Source organism: Cyclopterus lumpus, chromosome 14, assembly GCF_009769545.1.
Source record: "Cyclopterus lumpus isolate fCycLum1 chromosome 14, fCycLum1.pri, whole genome shotgun sequence".
Lineage (NCBI taxonomy): Eukaryota > Metazoa > Chordata > Actinopteri > Perciformes > Cyclopteridae > Cyclopterus > Cyclopterus lumpus.
In genome coordinates, this window is record NC_046979.1 from 22,335,063 (window position 1) to 22,350,687 (window position 15,625).

The 15,625-nt window shown below is 40.4% G+C and overlaps 1 protein-coding gene across 2 annotated transcripts in view; it reads right to left on the reverse strand.

Annotated features, from left to right (window-relative positions):
* opcml (opioid binding protein/cell adhesion molecule-like) overlaps window positions 1-15,625 on the reverse strand; it is a 267,544-nt gene that overhangs the window by 37,973 nt on the left and 213,946 nt on the right. For both annotated transcript variants that reach the window (XM_034550263.1, XM_034550262.1), the window contains one exon: window positions 4,279-4,404. In XM_034550263.1, coding sequence (XP_034406154.1) covers window positions 4,279-4,404 — 126 coding nt within the window. The remainder of the gene's footprint in view (window positions 1-4,278; window positions 4,405-15,625) is intronic.

Consider the following 15,625-nt stretch of genomic DNA (forward strand, 5'->3'; position numbering starts at 1 on the left):
GACGACATCGCTGTGAATAGCATGCCATTCATTTCTGCTGTAAAACACTGTGAATGACACTCATCAGGAGACTAATGACACGTCGCTGACAACATCTGTCTGTGCTGCTGTGGTTCTGTCAATCACGCGCGACACTGACAATTTTTCAAACGATTAGCCTTCAGATCTCACAATTTACTTGTCAAGACTCCAAACTGAAAAAAACAATTTTATCCGTGGAAAAAATAGAAATGAAGCCAGTTCTGTAGGAAAAAAACATATTCTGACTTGAAAACATGAACTCTCATCTTGCCAACACAGGTCCCTGCAGACCCCACAGGTATAGGCCTTTTTTTTGTTCTTTAAATTTATCAGTCCATTTTCATGACTTCAATTTGTAATGACTTCATATCATTACTGTAATTAGTGCTTTTTAAATGATCATTTAAAATATCTATGTATTGGGGTCCCAGTCAAAAGCACCCACTTGCAGCCTATGAAGTTTCAATAGATGGATAAGAACAGATAGATGAACATTTAACTTTGGTCCTAATTAAAAGTATGACACATTATGAAACAACGTCAGTCATTCTGAAGGAAAGCATCAGACACACGTTTCCTTGTGTGCTCTTTATATTTTAGTTTGAGATATGTCAATTAATTGTAACTTTCCTAAAATAATATCAATTGCTTCCCCCCCCCCACATCCATCCATCCATCCATCCATCCATTTTCAATACCGCTTATCCTCATTAGGGTCGCGGGGGGCGCTGGAGCCTATCCCAGCTGACATAGGGCGAAGGCAGGGGACACCCTGGACAGGCCGCCAGTCCATCGAGGGCACATGTAGGGACATACAACCATTCACTCTCACATTCACACCTATGGGACATTTAGAGATCAATTAACCTGCAGCATGTCTTTGGACTGTGGGAGGAAGCCGGAGAGCCCGGAGAGAACCCACGCTGCCACGGGGAGAACATGCAAACTCCACACAGAAGGACCGCTCCGACCGGGAATCGAACCCTCGGCCCTCTTGCTGTGAGGCGACAGTGCTAGCCACTACACCACCGTGCAGCCCCCCCCACAGATTACATTAATTATATATTTAATAACGTTTTAGGATTTATTTTTTTTACATTTTGTTATGGTGGTCGTCTCTTACAGGAGTGTCTTCTTCAGTCCTTGTATGTTAAAAGAGTTGGTAGGATGAGGTTTAACAAATGAAATATGTTGTGTTCACATCCTTACACAGTGTGTTGCTAAGGCTAACATGCTAACATGTTTATGCCTATCAGGTTTACCATGCTAACCATCTCAGTTTAGCTCGTCAGCAAATCACAGCTCAGGCTCATGGGAATCTCAATAGTTTTGTAGGATGTTGGTCATAAGATACAATTGAAATGTTGACCTGATAATGGGGCGATTGAAATGTTAGTGGATCATGTTATTACAACATAATTCTGGCAACATTATGCTATCATTATTATTACGCTATTGTGCTATACACAAACATCTTATGTATAAGATACATGATTGATAGAAGAGCATGTATCCCAATAACGTTGAGATCATAGTTGTCACGTAACAGTGTTTGTTGCTTCTGTTTCTAGGCAACTTCACACTGGAACTGAGAGAGCACTCAGTCACAGCACGTCCGAAAGGCGGCACACATTACAGCCATTTATCAAAGTCGCTTGAGAAGGAGAGCCACGAAGTGACATCTGAGAGTGTACGTTCATAACCTATTGACTTTAATGAGTCTTAATGGGTCGAAGGGATCCATATCGCATTGTCCCCAGCATAAACTGTTGTCCCCCAACCATATATCTTCTAATCCTTCTAGTGGCCAGCGGCCAGACATTCGGTGCACACTGCTGAATAATGCATATCTACCCACTGAGTTGAAATGGGGACTGAGTCTCTCAGTGCACACAATAAAGGTGAGCCCTAAACTGACATTAAGTAAACGACCACACAGCTCTCACTTATGTCACCATCTGTGTTGGAGGATGTCTCGGCATCCTTCATTAAACAGTGCAGACACAAGAATCATATTGAACGGTGACGAGGAATATGACAATAACTCAGTTTAGGTTGTGTTAACAAACTTCAGGCTCATATTAGGCTGTGCAATTGTTTCAGGATTTCCATATTTCTTTCATGTTTGCCAATTTTCTCCCGTCACTTGTCATTCTCTCTGTGAAAGGTGAGGCATGTCTGCATCATCAGCTGCCACAGTGCATTTGCTCGTGTTCCCGACGCCATGCCGGTGTGAACATGTTCAGTGATATGCCACGGAAAAAAACACAATTACATCGGGAAGGCAGTTATATTGCAGATTTGAGACTTCCTAGAAATGCGGTTTAGCTCGGGGAGAAGACGGCTCTCTTTTGTGCTGTACTACTAACAGACACAAACACTATCCTCTGAGGGAACAGTCCATTATCGCCAGTGACAAACATGAAAAGCAAACGCTGAGGAGCAAGTCAAGAAAATGCCCCTCTGCAAGAAAAAAATATATTTAAGATTCTGACTGCCAGCGAGAATTTCTTTGGTTCTTATATACAAAGAATCTTCCAACAAAGTTGCTCTTTTTATTAGTGTAACTCAGACAAATGTCAGGGAAGATAAGCCATTATCTTTCCTGCTGACAATAACACTTATATACAAACATAAACGCATCATACCGGGATGCCTATGTATCACTTGATGATTGGTGCTTCTATTGCTTCATGTGCCACCATTCCTGCTTTGCATCAGCTCAGGGTCGGGAGTGAGGAGTGACTTCTTTTCTTTCTGCTACTGGGGGCAATTTCAAACTGCATGAGAACCTATTAACAGATTTCCTATGATTCTCATCTTGTAAAACCAAAACAAAACACTGACCATGTCTATAGTTCCACTTCTTCTTCCTTACTTTGTGAACAAAATCTGAGCTTGTAGGGTTCCAGCATTAAAGGGGCATTGTATTAAGTAGCCTTTACCACCCTTTATTGGCAGCACGTTGATTGCTCGCAGCAGCTTGTATTAGACAGAAATATGATAATATTTTAGGGGGTAATGTTAGCTTTTAAGTGCTAAACTGGTGTCAAATTCTATGTATATCAAAAAACATAACTTGAACTCAGACCTCAAAGGGGTGTTACGAAGTACAAATCAGTGTAAATGGCACCATCTGGCTGAGTTATTAAAGTTGTCCCTTTCCTTTTGAATGCAATTACAATCCCCACTTCAAATAAACGGATATTCAGTAAATATTGGGGAACCAATACATGCTGTGGATGGCTGAGGTGGTGGAGAGCCACTGGGCTGTGCGAAGCAGATTCTGCCAGCTCTAGATTACAGGGTGTAGGAGAGGAAAAGCTGGGCTGTAAGCATTCATGTCATGTTGGAGGCTGAACATCTGATCCTATAGAGAAGCGGCCCATGACTCACAGTGCTGAATGCCCGAGCTGACACAATTAGAACACAGAACACACATGCATGCGCTCACACACTGAGCAGCTTGGCAGCTGCCAGCACCACAGAACAGACCCAAGCAGCTGTGGCTTCCAGCCAAATCATGGTTGATTGGAGCCGGGTCCTGTCAGGCCACAGGTTGAGCAGTTTCAACCTCTGCAATCCACCGAGTTGAAAAGAAAACAAGGCCTCAGACAATAGATTAAAGCCGGGAATTATTCATCGTAAATCCCCTCGTGGCTAGGTTAACACAAAAGCTACAGATTCATATCCCACTGTAGGTAAATGTCTGCTCTGCACGTGGGCGAATATTCATGTGAAGCAAGTGTTTGATGTGTGTAACGTGAGGGAATGTCGACATCAGGCCGTGTGCGTAGGAGTCACCTCAACACCCAGGTAATGCTGTTGCAGCTTTGCCCGACACATGTTGTTTTCATGAAATGTCTGAATTACCTCTGACAGTTTCAAAAGAAATGATTTCTGTAAGAAATGTGCATTACAGGGGTGAGGTATGGATTGTATAGATAGATCAAATAATAATGCTGAAAAAATAACAAATTAGGATCAGTGAAGACTCGTCCTAACAGTGGTTCTGTATCTTCCCATTAAAGCTGCACTCATATTTCTAGCTCGAAATAGTAACCAAAGACTGTTTTTCCTATGCTCAGTAATCCTGTTTCCTGTAACTGCTCACAGATATCTACATTTTACAACGTAATGTTTGGCTCATCTTCATTTTCTACCTGTGTAGACACCTTCTCCATTCAATACATTTGAATAAAACACTGCATCAAGAGCAAGAAAGGTCCAATAGAAATAAATAGCTTTGTGGTTTACCTCTTGGCGAATGATGCTTCCATATGACGTTGGCCTCAGGTCGACCGACCGCCAGGCACATGAGATTGACGTTGCTGCCCTCATTCACTGTGACGTCCTTCGATAGGTTAGTGATCCTGGCGGGTACTGAGGGGAGAAAGAAAATCATGATTGATGCCTTTAGCTTAATTAATGACACGTGAGCAAAGTGCTCGCTGCTCCACGTGATCAGAACAGCGATGAGGGTAAAAATAACCTACGGGTTGGGGACTCAATTAGCATGAAATTAGCTGACAAACCTGACAATTCTCTGGCTTGCCGTGGTGTTATACGTGATTGATTTTCTTCATCGTGTATTTCTGCCACACTGCTCATTAGACAGGCATCAGATTGATTTGGAGTAAGACAGAATTCCATCTCTCTGACTGGACCAGAACGTGTGTGAGTGTGTTTGTCTAGGTTCTTGATTAAAACCTTATGAGCGCCACGTCGCCGTAAAATGGGGGGGTTCAAGTGTTCACATAGTGTTCATGAAGATATACATTTTTATGAATCAATAACGAATATATTGATGCCACATATCATATTAAACAGCAAAGCCTGGGCTAAAACATAACATAATCCATGTATACAAGATCCAAATACACAACTCAACAACCAAAGCCAAATAAAACCAAATGTATACATGAAAAGGACAGAATTAGTCCAGAAATTAAAACTTGTGCCATGTTAGCATAAGGCATTTACGCTAGCTTCATGTTACATGACAACGGCGAACACCAGCGTAAACCTCACAACCTACGGGTTCAGACGTTACCTTCCAATCTCTTCTCAGACAAAGCATCAGCACAAAGACGTCCAGCTAAACAATTCTTTTCCATTGAATGTACAGAAAATAGCATACCTTTCTGTCTAAGTGTGAGTCTAATTTCCTGTTGACCCCTGAACTGTCTTGTGGCCGTTTTTGTCTCAGAGAAACAAAGTTAGGTTGGTTTTGGTCTCAGCCGATCTAATATTACGTGCCACCAAATGTTGAGGCTTGATGATTTTGTGTGGCTAAAAGGGCTGTCAATCTCATATGGAACACTGTCGAAAGCTTATTAGACAGAAAGTTATGGAAGATTATGGGACATGCGCAAATATTTATGATGATTTGAGAGTACAAAAGCATTATTTTGGTTTATGTTACTGCTGTATGTGAATGTATGAACACCATTAGTGACTTAAAATTGAAATAAATAGTGTGTTACATGAGAAAATGGAAATATCACACACAAATCTAAAACGCTCGATTTGGAGATGTCTGTACAAAAGAAATTCTCACAATGTTCTACTTCACTTTATCAAAGTCAAACTGCAAAGAGACTGTTAACATATTGTGCTATGATATGGCAGAGTGAAAGATGACAAATGCTTCATTCTGGAAGTTTTTTTTCTTATTTTTTTCAGTCTTCAATAACACATATACTGCTATATACACACATCTTAACTAATCTCTTTTTTTATTTATTCAAACACTGAAATTATTCAAATAGCACTTGTCCTTGAGGAGATAAACTGGTTTTAGTATGGGTACGAAAAGCTTTGCAATTTTTGCGAAAAAAAAGGGCTTGCCTTAAAGAGGATTATGTACCCTGTGAGATTGTAGCATCCAATCAAGGGTCAGAAACTATCCTTCTTCACTGAGATTTAACTTCAACTCTCAGATATTAGTGCAACAGACAAGACAGGCTGAGGGAAATGCATATATCCTCTTGTGTGTAGTGTGGTGTGTGTAGTGTAGAGTTACACTTCAAAATGATTGATCCTGAGACATGGTAGGGGTGTTACATGAGAAGCAACCAGCCATAATGTTTATGGATTAATGTACATGTTTAGAAAATCAAGGACTCCAACACTGACCATATAAGTTCCTTTTTTTACCACATAGAGAGCTGCAGGGATGACATATGTATGTAGTCCAACAGGAAGTTAGCACCACACCGGTTCCCCCCACAAACAGCCAATGAGATTGTTCTATTGGTTTTGGGATTATTGCGGAAAAAATAAATTCTGTGGCAAATATACCAACACGTTTTGTGCAGAAAGAAAATATTCACAGATGAACACAAGGGTGAATTAGATGGCTAGAAGTAAAAAGCTAACGTTAGGCTATAAGCAAATTACAATCACGATCACAGGACGTCACGTCACCACCACGAGTGTTCTAGTGATGACGTTTAGTCGTCTCATTTAGACACGTGTTGGCAAACGACTCTTTTAAGACATGTACAAGCTTCTAAATGTACCAAAGGGATATTACCTGACGTATTTCATATCGTCGAATAAAACGATAAAAAGCCCACTGACTTTGACTCAAGGGAGCCGGAAGCACAACATGCTAACTCATTTCCAGGTTGTAGGACTCATTCCTGCAGCACTCTATTCGGATGCAGAAGGTAAGATATTGGTCTCCACATGCACAAAATCAGTGAGCACTGCTCTGGCAGGAGCTGAACAGAAAATAAAAGCTCATTATTACATTTGTATATTTGTGGTATGTTTTTTTTTTTACATGGTATGATATTTACCAATATTTAAGGTTAGGCTGTAAGTAACTACCGCTTATACTAAATAATACCAACATCAATGGGACAATACTGCGTGAGAAGGACAATTACAAGCGACACTTATTCCATAAAATGACAAAGCGCAGTGCCGAGTCCAGTCATTGATATTACTGTAATGCCTTTAATGCTGGTTGACTATATTCAGCCTTCATCCCCACAATTAATATCCATGTACTCATAACATGCACACAAATATTGTGTACAGTGTAGGTAGTAGTTTGAATTTATACAAAACCTTTTATTTTGAGCCTGTTGGGAATTGGTTTCTTGTCAAATATGGGTAAAGTTAAAATAAAGAATACATATGTAACATCCTGTGTGCTTCCCATGTGTCTTCCCTGTCCCCTGATTGCCTTCAGCCACTCCTCTGCCTCCCGTGTGTGTGTGTGTGTGTGTGTGTGTGTGTGTGTGTGTGTGTGTGTGTGTGTGTGTGTGTGTGTGTGTGTGTGTGTATGTGTGTGTGTGTGTGTGTGTGTGTGTCTCCTGATTGGTCATTCCCTTCACCTGGCCTCAGCCACTCCTCTGCCTCCCGTGTGTGTGTGTGTGTGTGTGTGTGTGTGTGTGTGTGTGTGTGTGTATGTGTGTGTGTGTGTGTGTGTGTGTGTGTGTGTGTGTCTCCTGATTGGTCATTCCCTTCACCTGGCCTCAGCCACTCCTCTGCCTCCCGTGTGTGTGTGTGTGTGTGTGTGTGTGTGTGTGTGTGTGTGTGTGTATGTCTCCTGATTGGTCATTCCCTTCACCTGTGTTTCCCCCCTGCCAGATTGCCTTTGTCACCCTAATGTGTGCGTCGTGGTTCCCAGTGTCGGGTTTCCCTTGTATTGTGGCGTTGCCTGAGTAAAGGACTTTGCTTTCGCCTCACCTCGACTCTTGTGTATTCCTCTGCTCCCGAGTCTCTGCTACTGCTCTCAGAAACGTGACAACATACAGAAAATGTATAAAATAAAATATTGTCCTCACATTTCTGTGGGCGAGGCCACTTCCCAAACCCATGAAGAGCTACATGAGGTTGCCCTTGATTTTATTTTCAGTAGCTTTAATTTGTATTGAATAAAGCTGAAGGAATACATTCAATACTTCTCATTCTTCAGAAGGGAAGACCAATAATTAATATGTGCTGTAAATAACTGCTTTATACATTTCAATAATACACATAACCCATGTGTGTGTGCTCTCTTCTCCTACTGAACACAGCATGTACACTGAGAGAGACTTACTGTAATGGGGACTACATACAATAATTAGTATAGATCAGTGCAGTCCTCAAGTCATGTGGCCAGCCACCAGTGTTTTATTAATTAATTAATTTATATTTAGGTTGCGTACCTTTTGAACCAGTTTGCTCCATCTGTCAGTCTGAGAATAAGTAGACCTATACAGAACAAAATTAGGTGTACACAAACTTTTTCTTGTATACAATATTGTCTATAGGATCTTCAAAAAAGTGAATATTAACAATGACATTGAATTAGAAATAGGAGAAAATAATCAAAATATAACACTGAGCTGTGGCTCTGCTGTCTGGTAATTAATCTTTACAATATGATACAATGAGGTCTGGCTATACAATATGAACATAAGCCTATAGTTATGGCTGCATAGCTTCTGAATATTACAATGCCATTATTCATGTTATCAGCTGCATCAGGCCCATTCAAACTAGCTCCCGCTCATTTCCTTTTATACATTTTAAAATATGAATATGTTTCGCTACATCCTTTCATTGAAGTTGTAAACACTGACAGGCGTGGGCTTTGCCTAATTTGCCGGCCCCTACATAACTTGCCCAGTGAGCATATGGTGTCACCCTACATATAAGAAAAGACTCATAACAGTTTTTCATAATGTTTTAGGAAAGCAAGAAGAAATGCTTATTTTAGTGATTTTAATAAGTTATGGTGAATATTTTGCTTCAAAATTAAATGTTAAACACAAATCTTTGCTTGTATTTAGGATAAGCATGATTATTGTTGCAGGAAGGCAGCATGCTCTAAACGTCTCAAAGTAGACACCTTTTTCTACATGAACATATATATATATATATATATATATATATATATATATATATATATATTAATTCTTTGGAAAAGAGCAGGGCATTGCTGCTTTTAAGGCAAAATGGTGAAGGTTGACAAAAGTTCAACTATTTGTCGTGTGGAAAAAGAATACACTGAATCCAAAATAATGGGTTAATTCACCGAGCACAGAGGTGTTTATCTGTATATTAAACCTGAACATGTTTCTCATGGTGTATGGCACATTATCTGTCCAGCATTTAGAATATAATCAGATGAGTCTGGACCAGTATAAAGGCTGTCATTATACAAATATTCAGATTTAAAGACAATCATGGCCAGCTCTCGTGATCATTCCGCAAAAGAAAAATAGGAAATGAAGTTTGTTGTGGATACAAAAGCTAAATGCTGAGAGAACAATGCAAAAAGGAAATATGTGTCTTGTCCAAGTTTATTTGAACTGTGTCATTTTCATTTTTTGTGTCATCCACAATCAACAAAGTCCAATCAGTATGTCGGAAAAAATGTTTTTTCAACTTGTTCCTGATAACTACAACACCTAGACCAAAGAGATGTCTTAATCTGCAATCCTCAGTTATTATAAGGCAATTTATCTTCATATTGTTCTTTCAACAAGTAGTCCTTAATAATAGTTGTTGTTTCTTGAACAAGAACATTATTGTTCTCTGAACAAATTATAGTCTGAAGACCAGTTTATTTCTGCAAATATGAAAATATATTGAACCACAAAAGGGTTTCTAAAGCTCTTACAATGCTATCTATATTATATCATAATTTAATGCAACCAACTGGAAACTGAGAGCAGCTGATTTCTGCGGCTATATGTTGAATTGAAGTTACTAATGTAAAGTTAGTGGCTAACAGCTGTTGTGTGAGCAGGGGATTCCAACAGCAATGTTGTATCACATACAAGTATTATGTCCATATGCTGTTGAATATCAGACATCGCCCTCCAGCTATGTGGGTTTGCACCACTAAGATCGAGGACATCAGAGCCGTCTGGGCCCTGACTTGGATGAGGGTTTTTACAATAAGAGGAATTGCAGGTTGCAAGATCTCTAGCGACAGCAGAGAGGTGGTGAGATACATACAGACGTCCATCTTTCAGGACCATGACAGCCAAAAGGTCCACGAATGCCAATTACAAACCACTTTAAACACGATAACAGGAGTAGTGTTGAGTATGTACAAAGTCAAAGCATTCTCTCATATGTTCCACGAACAGGGGGGGGGGCTGTGAAGAGTTCCAATAGATTTCCTGCCAAAGCTGGTGGCAAAATGTAATGAAGAGGCTTCAGCAACCGTCTACTGTTTACAGCAATTAGGCCAACGCCACAGAGCTAATGTGGTAATGATTCATCGAGGGAAAGATGCTACACGTGGCGCCTTTTAAGAGGCTCTAAATGGGTAAAGGGGGGAAGCGCAGCGGTTGGAGGGCGCAGCAGGCAGCGCCTTTTCAGACACACTGACCTCCGGCAGAGACGAATGAACCAGCGTCTGTGTGCAGAGTGGGGGACGGGTCCTCTGGCTTGATAATGCCGTTGGCCAGGTGATTAAAAACACAGCTCCCCTGCCACCGGGGGCTGCTGGTGGATGTGACCAGGCGCCCGGGGACACGTCACTCTTCATGTCGGCACCGCCAAGGTGTTGCTGCCGGTAATTAATAAAAAAATGGAATCAAGAGGCTTCCCAAAGAAGAAAAGGACGCCTTCTCTGGCTGTTTATTTAACCTCAGCTTGACGGATGTGATTGTATTTCTTTTGAAATAATATTTAGATTTGTATCTATTTCCTAATGTCAGCTGGTAAATATGCTCCATTCACAGGTATTGGAGCAGTTGCATTGTCACTGCACACACACTGTTGTATGTTTGAATATGAATTATACATGTATGGCAATTCTCCATTCAGACAGTGAGCAATGGTGACGTGTGTGTGTAGGGGGGGGGGGGGGGGGGGGGGGGGGGGGTCAAGTCAAACCACACAGCCACAGGTGATGGCGCTGTCTGTTAAGCTAAGGTTGCATCACCACTTCAATACAGGTCGTGCCTTTCAAGAACAGGAATTAAAAGTACACGTCGAAAAGATTTTCTTAAGCATAAAAACACAAATGTGATCTACCTTAATGGCCCCTTTCAGAGGGTTATATCAGTATGCATCTACAATGTCAGGTATGTGGTTACTTGCCAATGAAAAAACATTAATATAAATATGTAAAAACTTTTTCACAGGCCGTAACTCTGTTTCCCTGGTAACTCTAAGGCTTTGCTAAGACCTGGAACCACCATTATACCAATATGCAATGGAAATGGTGTTCATTGCTACAGTTTTTAGGATAAGACCAACCTTGTAACAAGATATTTCTAGTTCGCTCAGCTCATAGAACACTTTGGTTCAGCTACGAGACAGAACAAAAAATAACATTGCAAATATAATTTGACAGTATGTTTAACCACACAACTAGACATGGCTTTGTCTCCAAATCTATACATCTTCTGAAACAAATGTGCAGAAGAGGAGTTTGGGCGCGATGAGTAACTGACTTCCTGCTGCTTGTGTGTTAATGTCACCAACTAGGTATTCAGGGAGGACTACACCCATTTTTATAAACAAGATATTCAAAGTATCGTTATCATTTAATCTAGCCAGTGCATACATTTAGAACACTGAACAATGTCACTGGAACTACTTGCTGAGGAAATAATGGACACTATGCAGCCAATCAGAATTGAGTATCCACCCAGACCATGGCAGCCCCGTATTCATTTGACAGCATGTGCTGTTATATACGGCATAAATAGCTTTGGGATGATGGGTGCTATTTTCTATCATGGTATCTCCTAATTGTAGGTGGGAAAGTTGCCTGGTTGATTTTCTGGAAGCTTACAATATTCAGTTGGCTGACTGCTCCCCTTTTTTTCTTCACGCTCCCATTGTTCCCATTGTTCCCATTGTCACCCGGTGGTGTACTCACAAAACAAAACATTTTCATATACACCTCTTTTCTATTCATTCAAGGTAAACAAACGCACAACAATGTGTTTTCCGAGTGCTTTTACAACAACGTTAACAGTATTCAGCAGAACAGTGTGCATCATCGTGGTCAAAATATATCTACCAAATAAAACGTGATTTTAGATATGAATATGCATGTTGAGCTGAAGGAAGAAAAGCAGCTTTGCTCAGGATTGTAGGATGAGCCTGAACCTTTGACACCTCCCATCATCAAAGCCTCAGCAGCATTCACCAGATCTATAATAGATTCTAACTCTTCTTTCATAACTAATTACTATGCGACTCCAACATCAAAGGAATCACTGTCAGCGAGTTCTCCAATGTGCCATCTCATCTCGGAAACAACAGACACCCGTGACAGATATCTCGGTAACCTTCAGTGTTCTTGTCAGTGGTTATAGTTAATTCAGAGGCACAGCCACCTCCAAGAGAAGGAAACAAGAAAGGAATCCAAATGTTACCGTTTGGAAAGGTGTGATGAAGCGCATGGCGGAGGGGTTGTTTTGTGGAGGTGAAAGTAAACTAGGTTAGTTCTCCCTCTGGCTCGTAGAAGGCACACGTGGTGACACCTGCCTTCAAACTTCCAAGTGTTCTCGGTTCAAAGGCAGCTTTTCATATGGGACGCGTCGCATGTTGTGTTCCAGGATGCGGTCCAAAGTAATGACGGCAGCACTGAAGTGAAACCAAGTGGAGGAGCGTAGATGTGTTGCCTTGTGATCAGCAGAGTGGCAGGCTGAGGTAGCTGGGTCTTTAGTTCCTTGTATCTACAACTCCAGACTTTCAGCCATGTGTTAATTGTATTGGTGAACTGACTAATGGTTATTAGCAGTGCTGGCCTCTTGCACCTTTTGTTTCAGTGTTTTATGGCTAATGCATTTTAAAGCTTCGATTGTATATATTGTGTAGATCTATATTTTCTCTTCAACAACCAGCTGATTTAAAACTGACCATTAAAAGACCATCGATTTCACATTTCAGTTACATAGTAGAAAGAATTGAGTCCTGAAACACAGACGCGAGTCAACATTGTTACATTAAAAAAGGCGACAAGTGTCTAATTAGTCTAGTATGTGTACAGATTGTGAAGCCCTCTGAGGCAAATTCATAATTTGTGATATTGGGCTATATAAAATAAACTGAATTGAATTGAATTAATTGAGCACTAGTCCTCCTTTAGCTCAGTGGTGTTGACATGAAGTCATGTCACCGCTTACTTTTGCCGATTTGAATTTAAGCATCAAAAATCATAAAGTAGATTTGTGAAGATTATCTTACTGAAGAAAACCTGTTAGTATCGTAAACGTGTGAGAACGTGACATAATTACATATCCCTCTGCTGTCTATATATATATATATATATATATATATATAAGATAGATGTGCTGACAACATCTCAGTAGTGGAGACATGCATATTGTTCCTTTCTCTATCTTCCTGCACATTCAGCCTTCATACTCGTCCAAGCATGTGAAATCATTTCAACATGTGTCTTTGTGTGAGCCAGACAAATGTATTTGCTGAAAACACCCTTCAGGCAAGAAGAAGTTGAACATTAGAATCTGCCATATAGTGGAGGTCAAGAATCCTGACCTCCATGGACGAACAGCAGTGGTGTAGCTGACCACATGTCCATCCGGGATTCGTGCGGATTAATTACACGACATTAACCTTCACATTGTGAAGTACAGTTTTACTGACGATCGATTCCCGCCCATATTCAGTAAAATATGTGTCATTTTAATTGCGTGTTTTTTATGAAGAAAATATTATACTATAGCTAATAATATAATATAATATAATATTATTCTATATTATAATATTTAGAATTGTTGATGGTTTACTGACTTCAGAGCGATTAAATGATTTTTGGCAAATAGAATGACCTGATCTGTGATACTTGAGTTTTATGATCCGTTGCACCACAGAGAGATTAATGTTGCCTAGTCTTGCTCTAATTGTTCTAGTCTATTTAGATGTCCGATTATTGCTCATTTATATTTGTAGCATTTCTAGGTAAATATCCTAATTCAAAACAGCAAACTTCTGAAGTGATACGAGACTTCTTTCAGAGTCCCACAGAGCGACGGCCCCATGTATGCTTGTGGGCTGAATGAACTGACAGCAGCCATTATTCATTTGGATACCTGTCACATCACAACTTTGTACACGTCAATAATTCCTCCCACAGATCAAATCAGTGCAGAGCAGAGCTCTTTGGACCAGACCGACTCTGTGTTGTGCCTCTGTGTTGTGCTCTGTGTTGGACCATTTCTAAAAGTCGTATCAGAACATTTGAAGCAGCTCTCTTGCTAGCTGGTGCACACTTGTCAGGGCTACTGAACAATTTAACGTTCCTATCACTGTGAATGGATCGGCTGGTAATCACAAACCTTGTTCTGACATTAAACTATTCACAAGAAGGACAACTAGGCAACTCGCCAAAACACTCTAGTTTGATAAATATCAGTACAGTAAAGAAGAAACACGTGTATGTTTGATTTAGGACTGAACTGTCATGTTGCTTGTTTATCCCAAAAGACTCCCTCCATCAGGAGATACATGTGTTGTTGGAAGTCAAAGTCAGAATAGATGCATGTCAGGTGATCAAAAAGGTCAGAGTGACACAAGTATTGGTGTTGTCTTGTTGTTTGACAAACTGAAAGCTTTGATGCCACATGAATCTGATTAAAGGTGCTATACGGGACAACGGGGACAAATGTGTTTGATGGGAAATGCACTACAGTGGGTTCCTGGACGCATCAAAATAAATGTGTATATTCCAATATGGTATTTTTGTCAATCTGTGATCTAATATTATACTTTAAAATGCCATCCAGAAACAATCTGATCTTATCACCGGTGACAGGTGACATCAGGTTGATTCCACATGAAGAGTGAATCTCACGCACCAGCCTACACATTAAATGAGGAGCGATGTAATATGAATGTGCACTTTAGAAATGGAAAGAGGTAACCGCTCTCAAGATATCATTTACTCATCCCTTCCATCCCATAGTCTCCTCCACTCTACATCCTTGTCTGCTGCCTTTTCATGCACACAGTCATTTAACAGATTCTAAAATTTGGGCCAAATTAAAATGCAATGCATCGTACAGTGCATCAATAGGCTATCTTGCAGAGCATTTCAAATATATTCTGCAGTTTCTTCAGGCAAGAGGAGGCATGGTGCAGCAATAGCAATTCAATCAAAACCTTTGATCGGTCTTAAGCACACCCTTTACCTTTGGCATCTGCAGTCTGTGCCACAAACTGAAGTTTAAGTCGGTCGGAAAGGTGTATTCCTGATCCGACCTTGTGCACCTTCAATGTACAATATCTGCCCTCTGTAGGACGGCTGTATCTGAAATGCCTTGGGCAACCGCCTCATGCAAGTCAGTGCAGCAGGTACAATAATTGCACTGCATGGCAGATCTATTGTCCATTACATGTACTATAATGGCCAATTAAAGGAGGACCAGTTTATTGAGTATACCATAAAAACACTAAACTTGTTGGTATTGTTATCTTAACTTTCTCTTTAATTTTAATTGCAGGGTAAAACTGGATAATGCCCACATAATTATGTAGTGTAATTAATGTAGGTTTTTCAGACTAAAAATTGCTTTGAGGTGATGAAATGTACAATCCATTAGTGAAAAACGTTGGTTTGGATGACAGAACACTAATGTCACATGACTCCTTCGACAGGTCT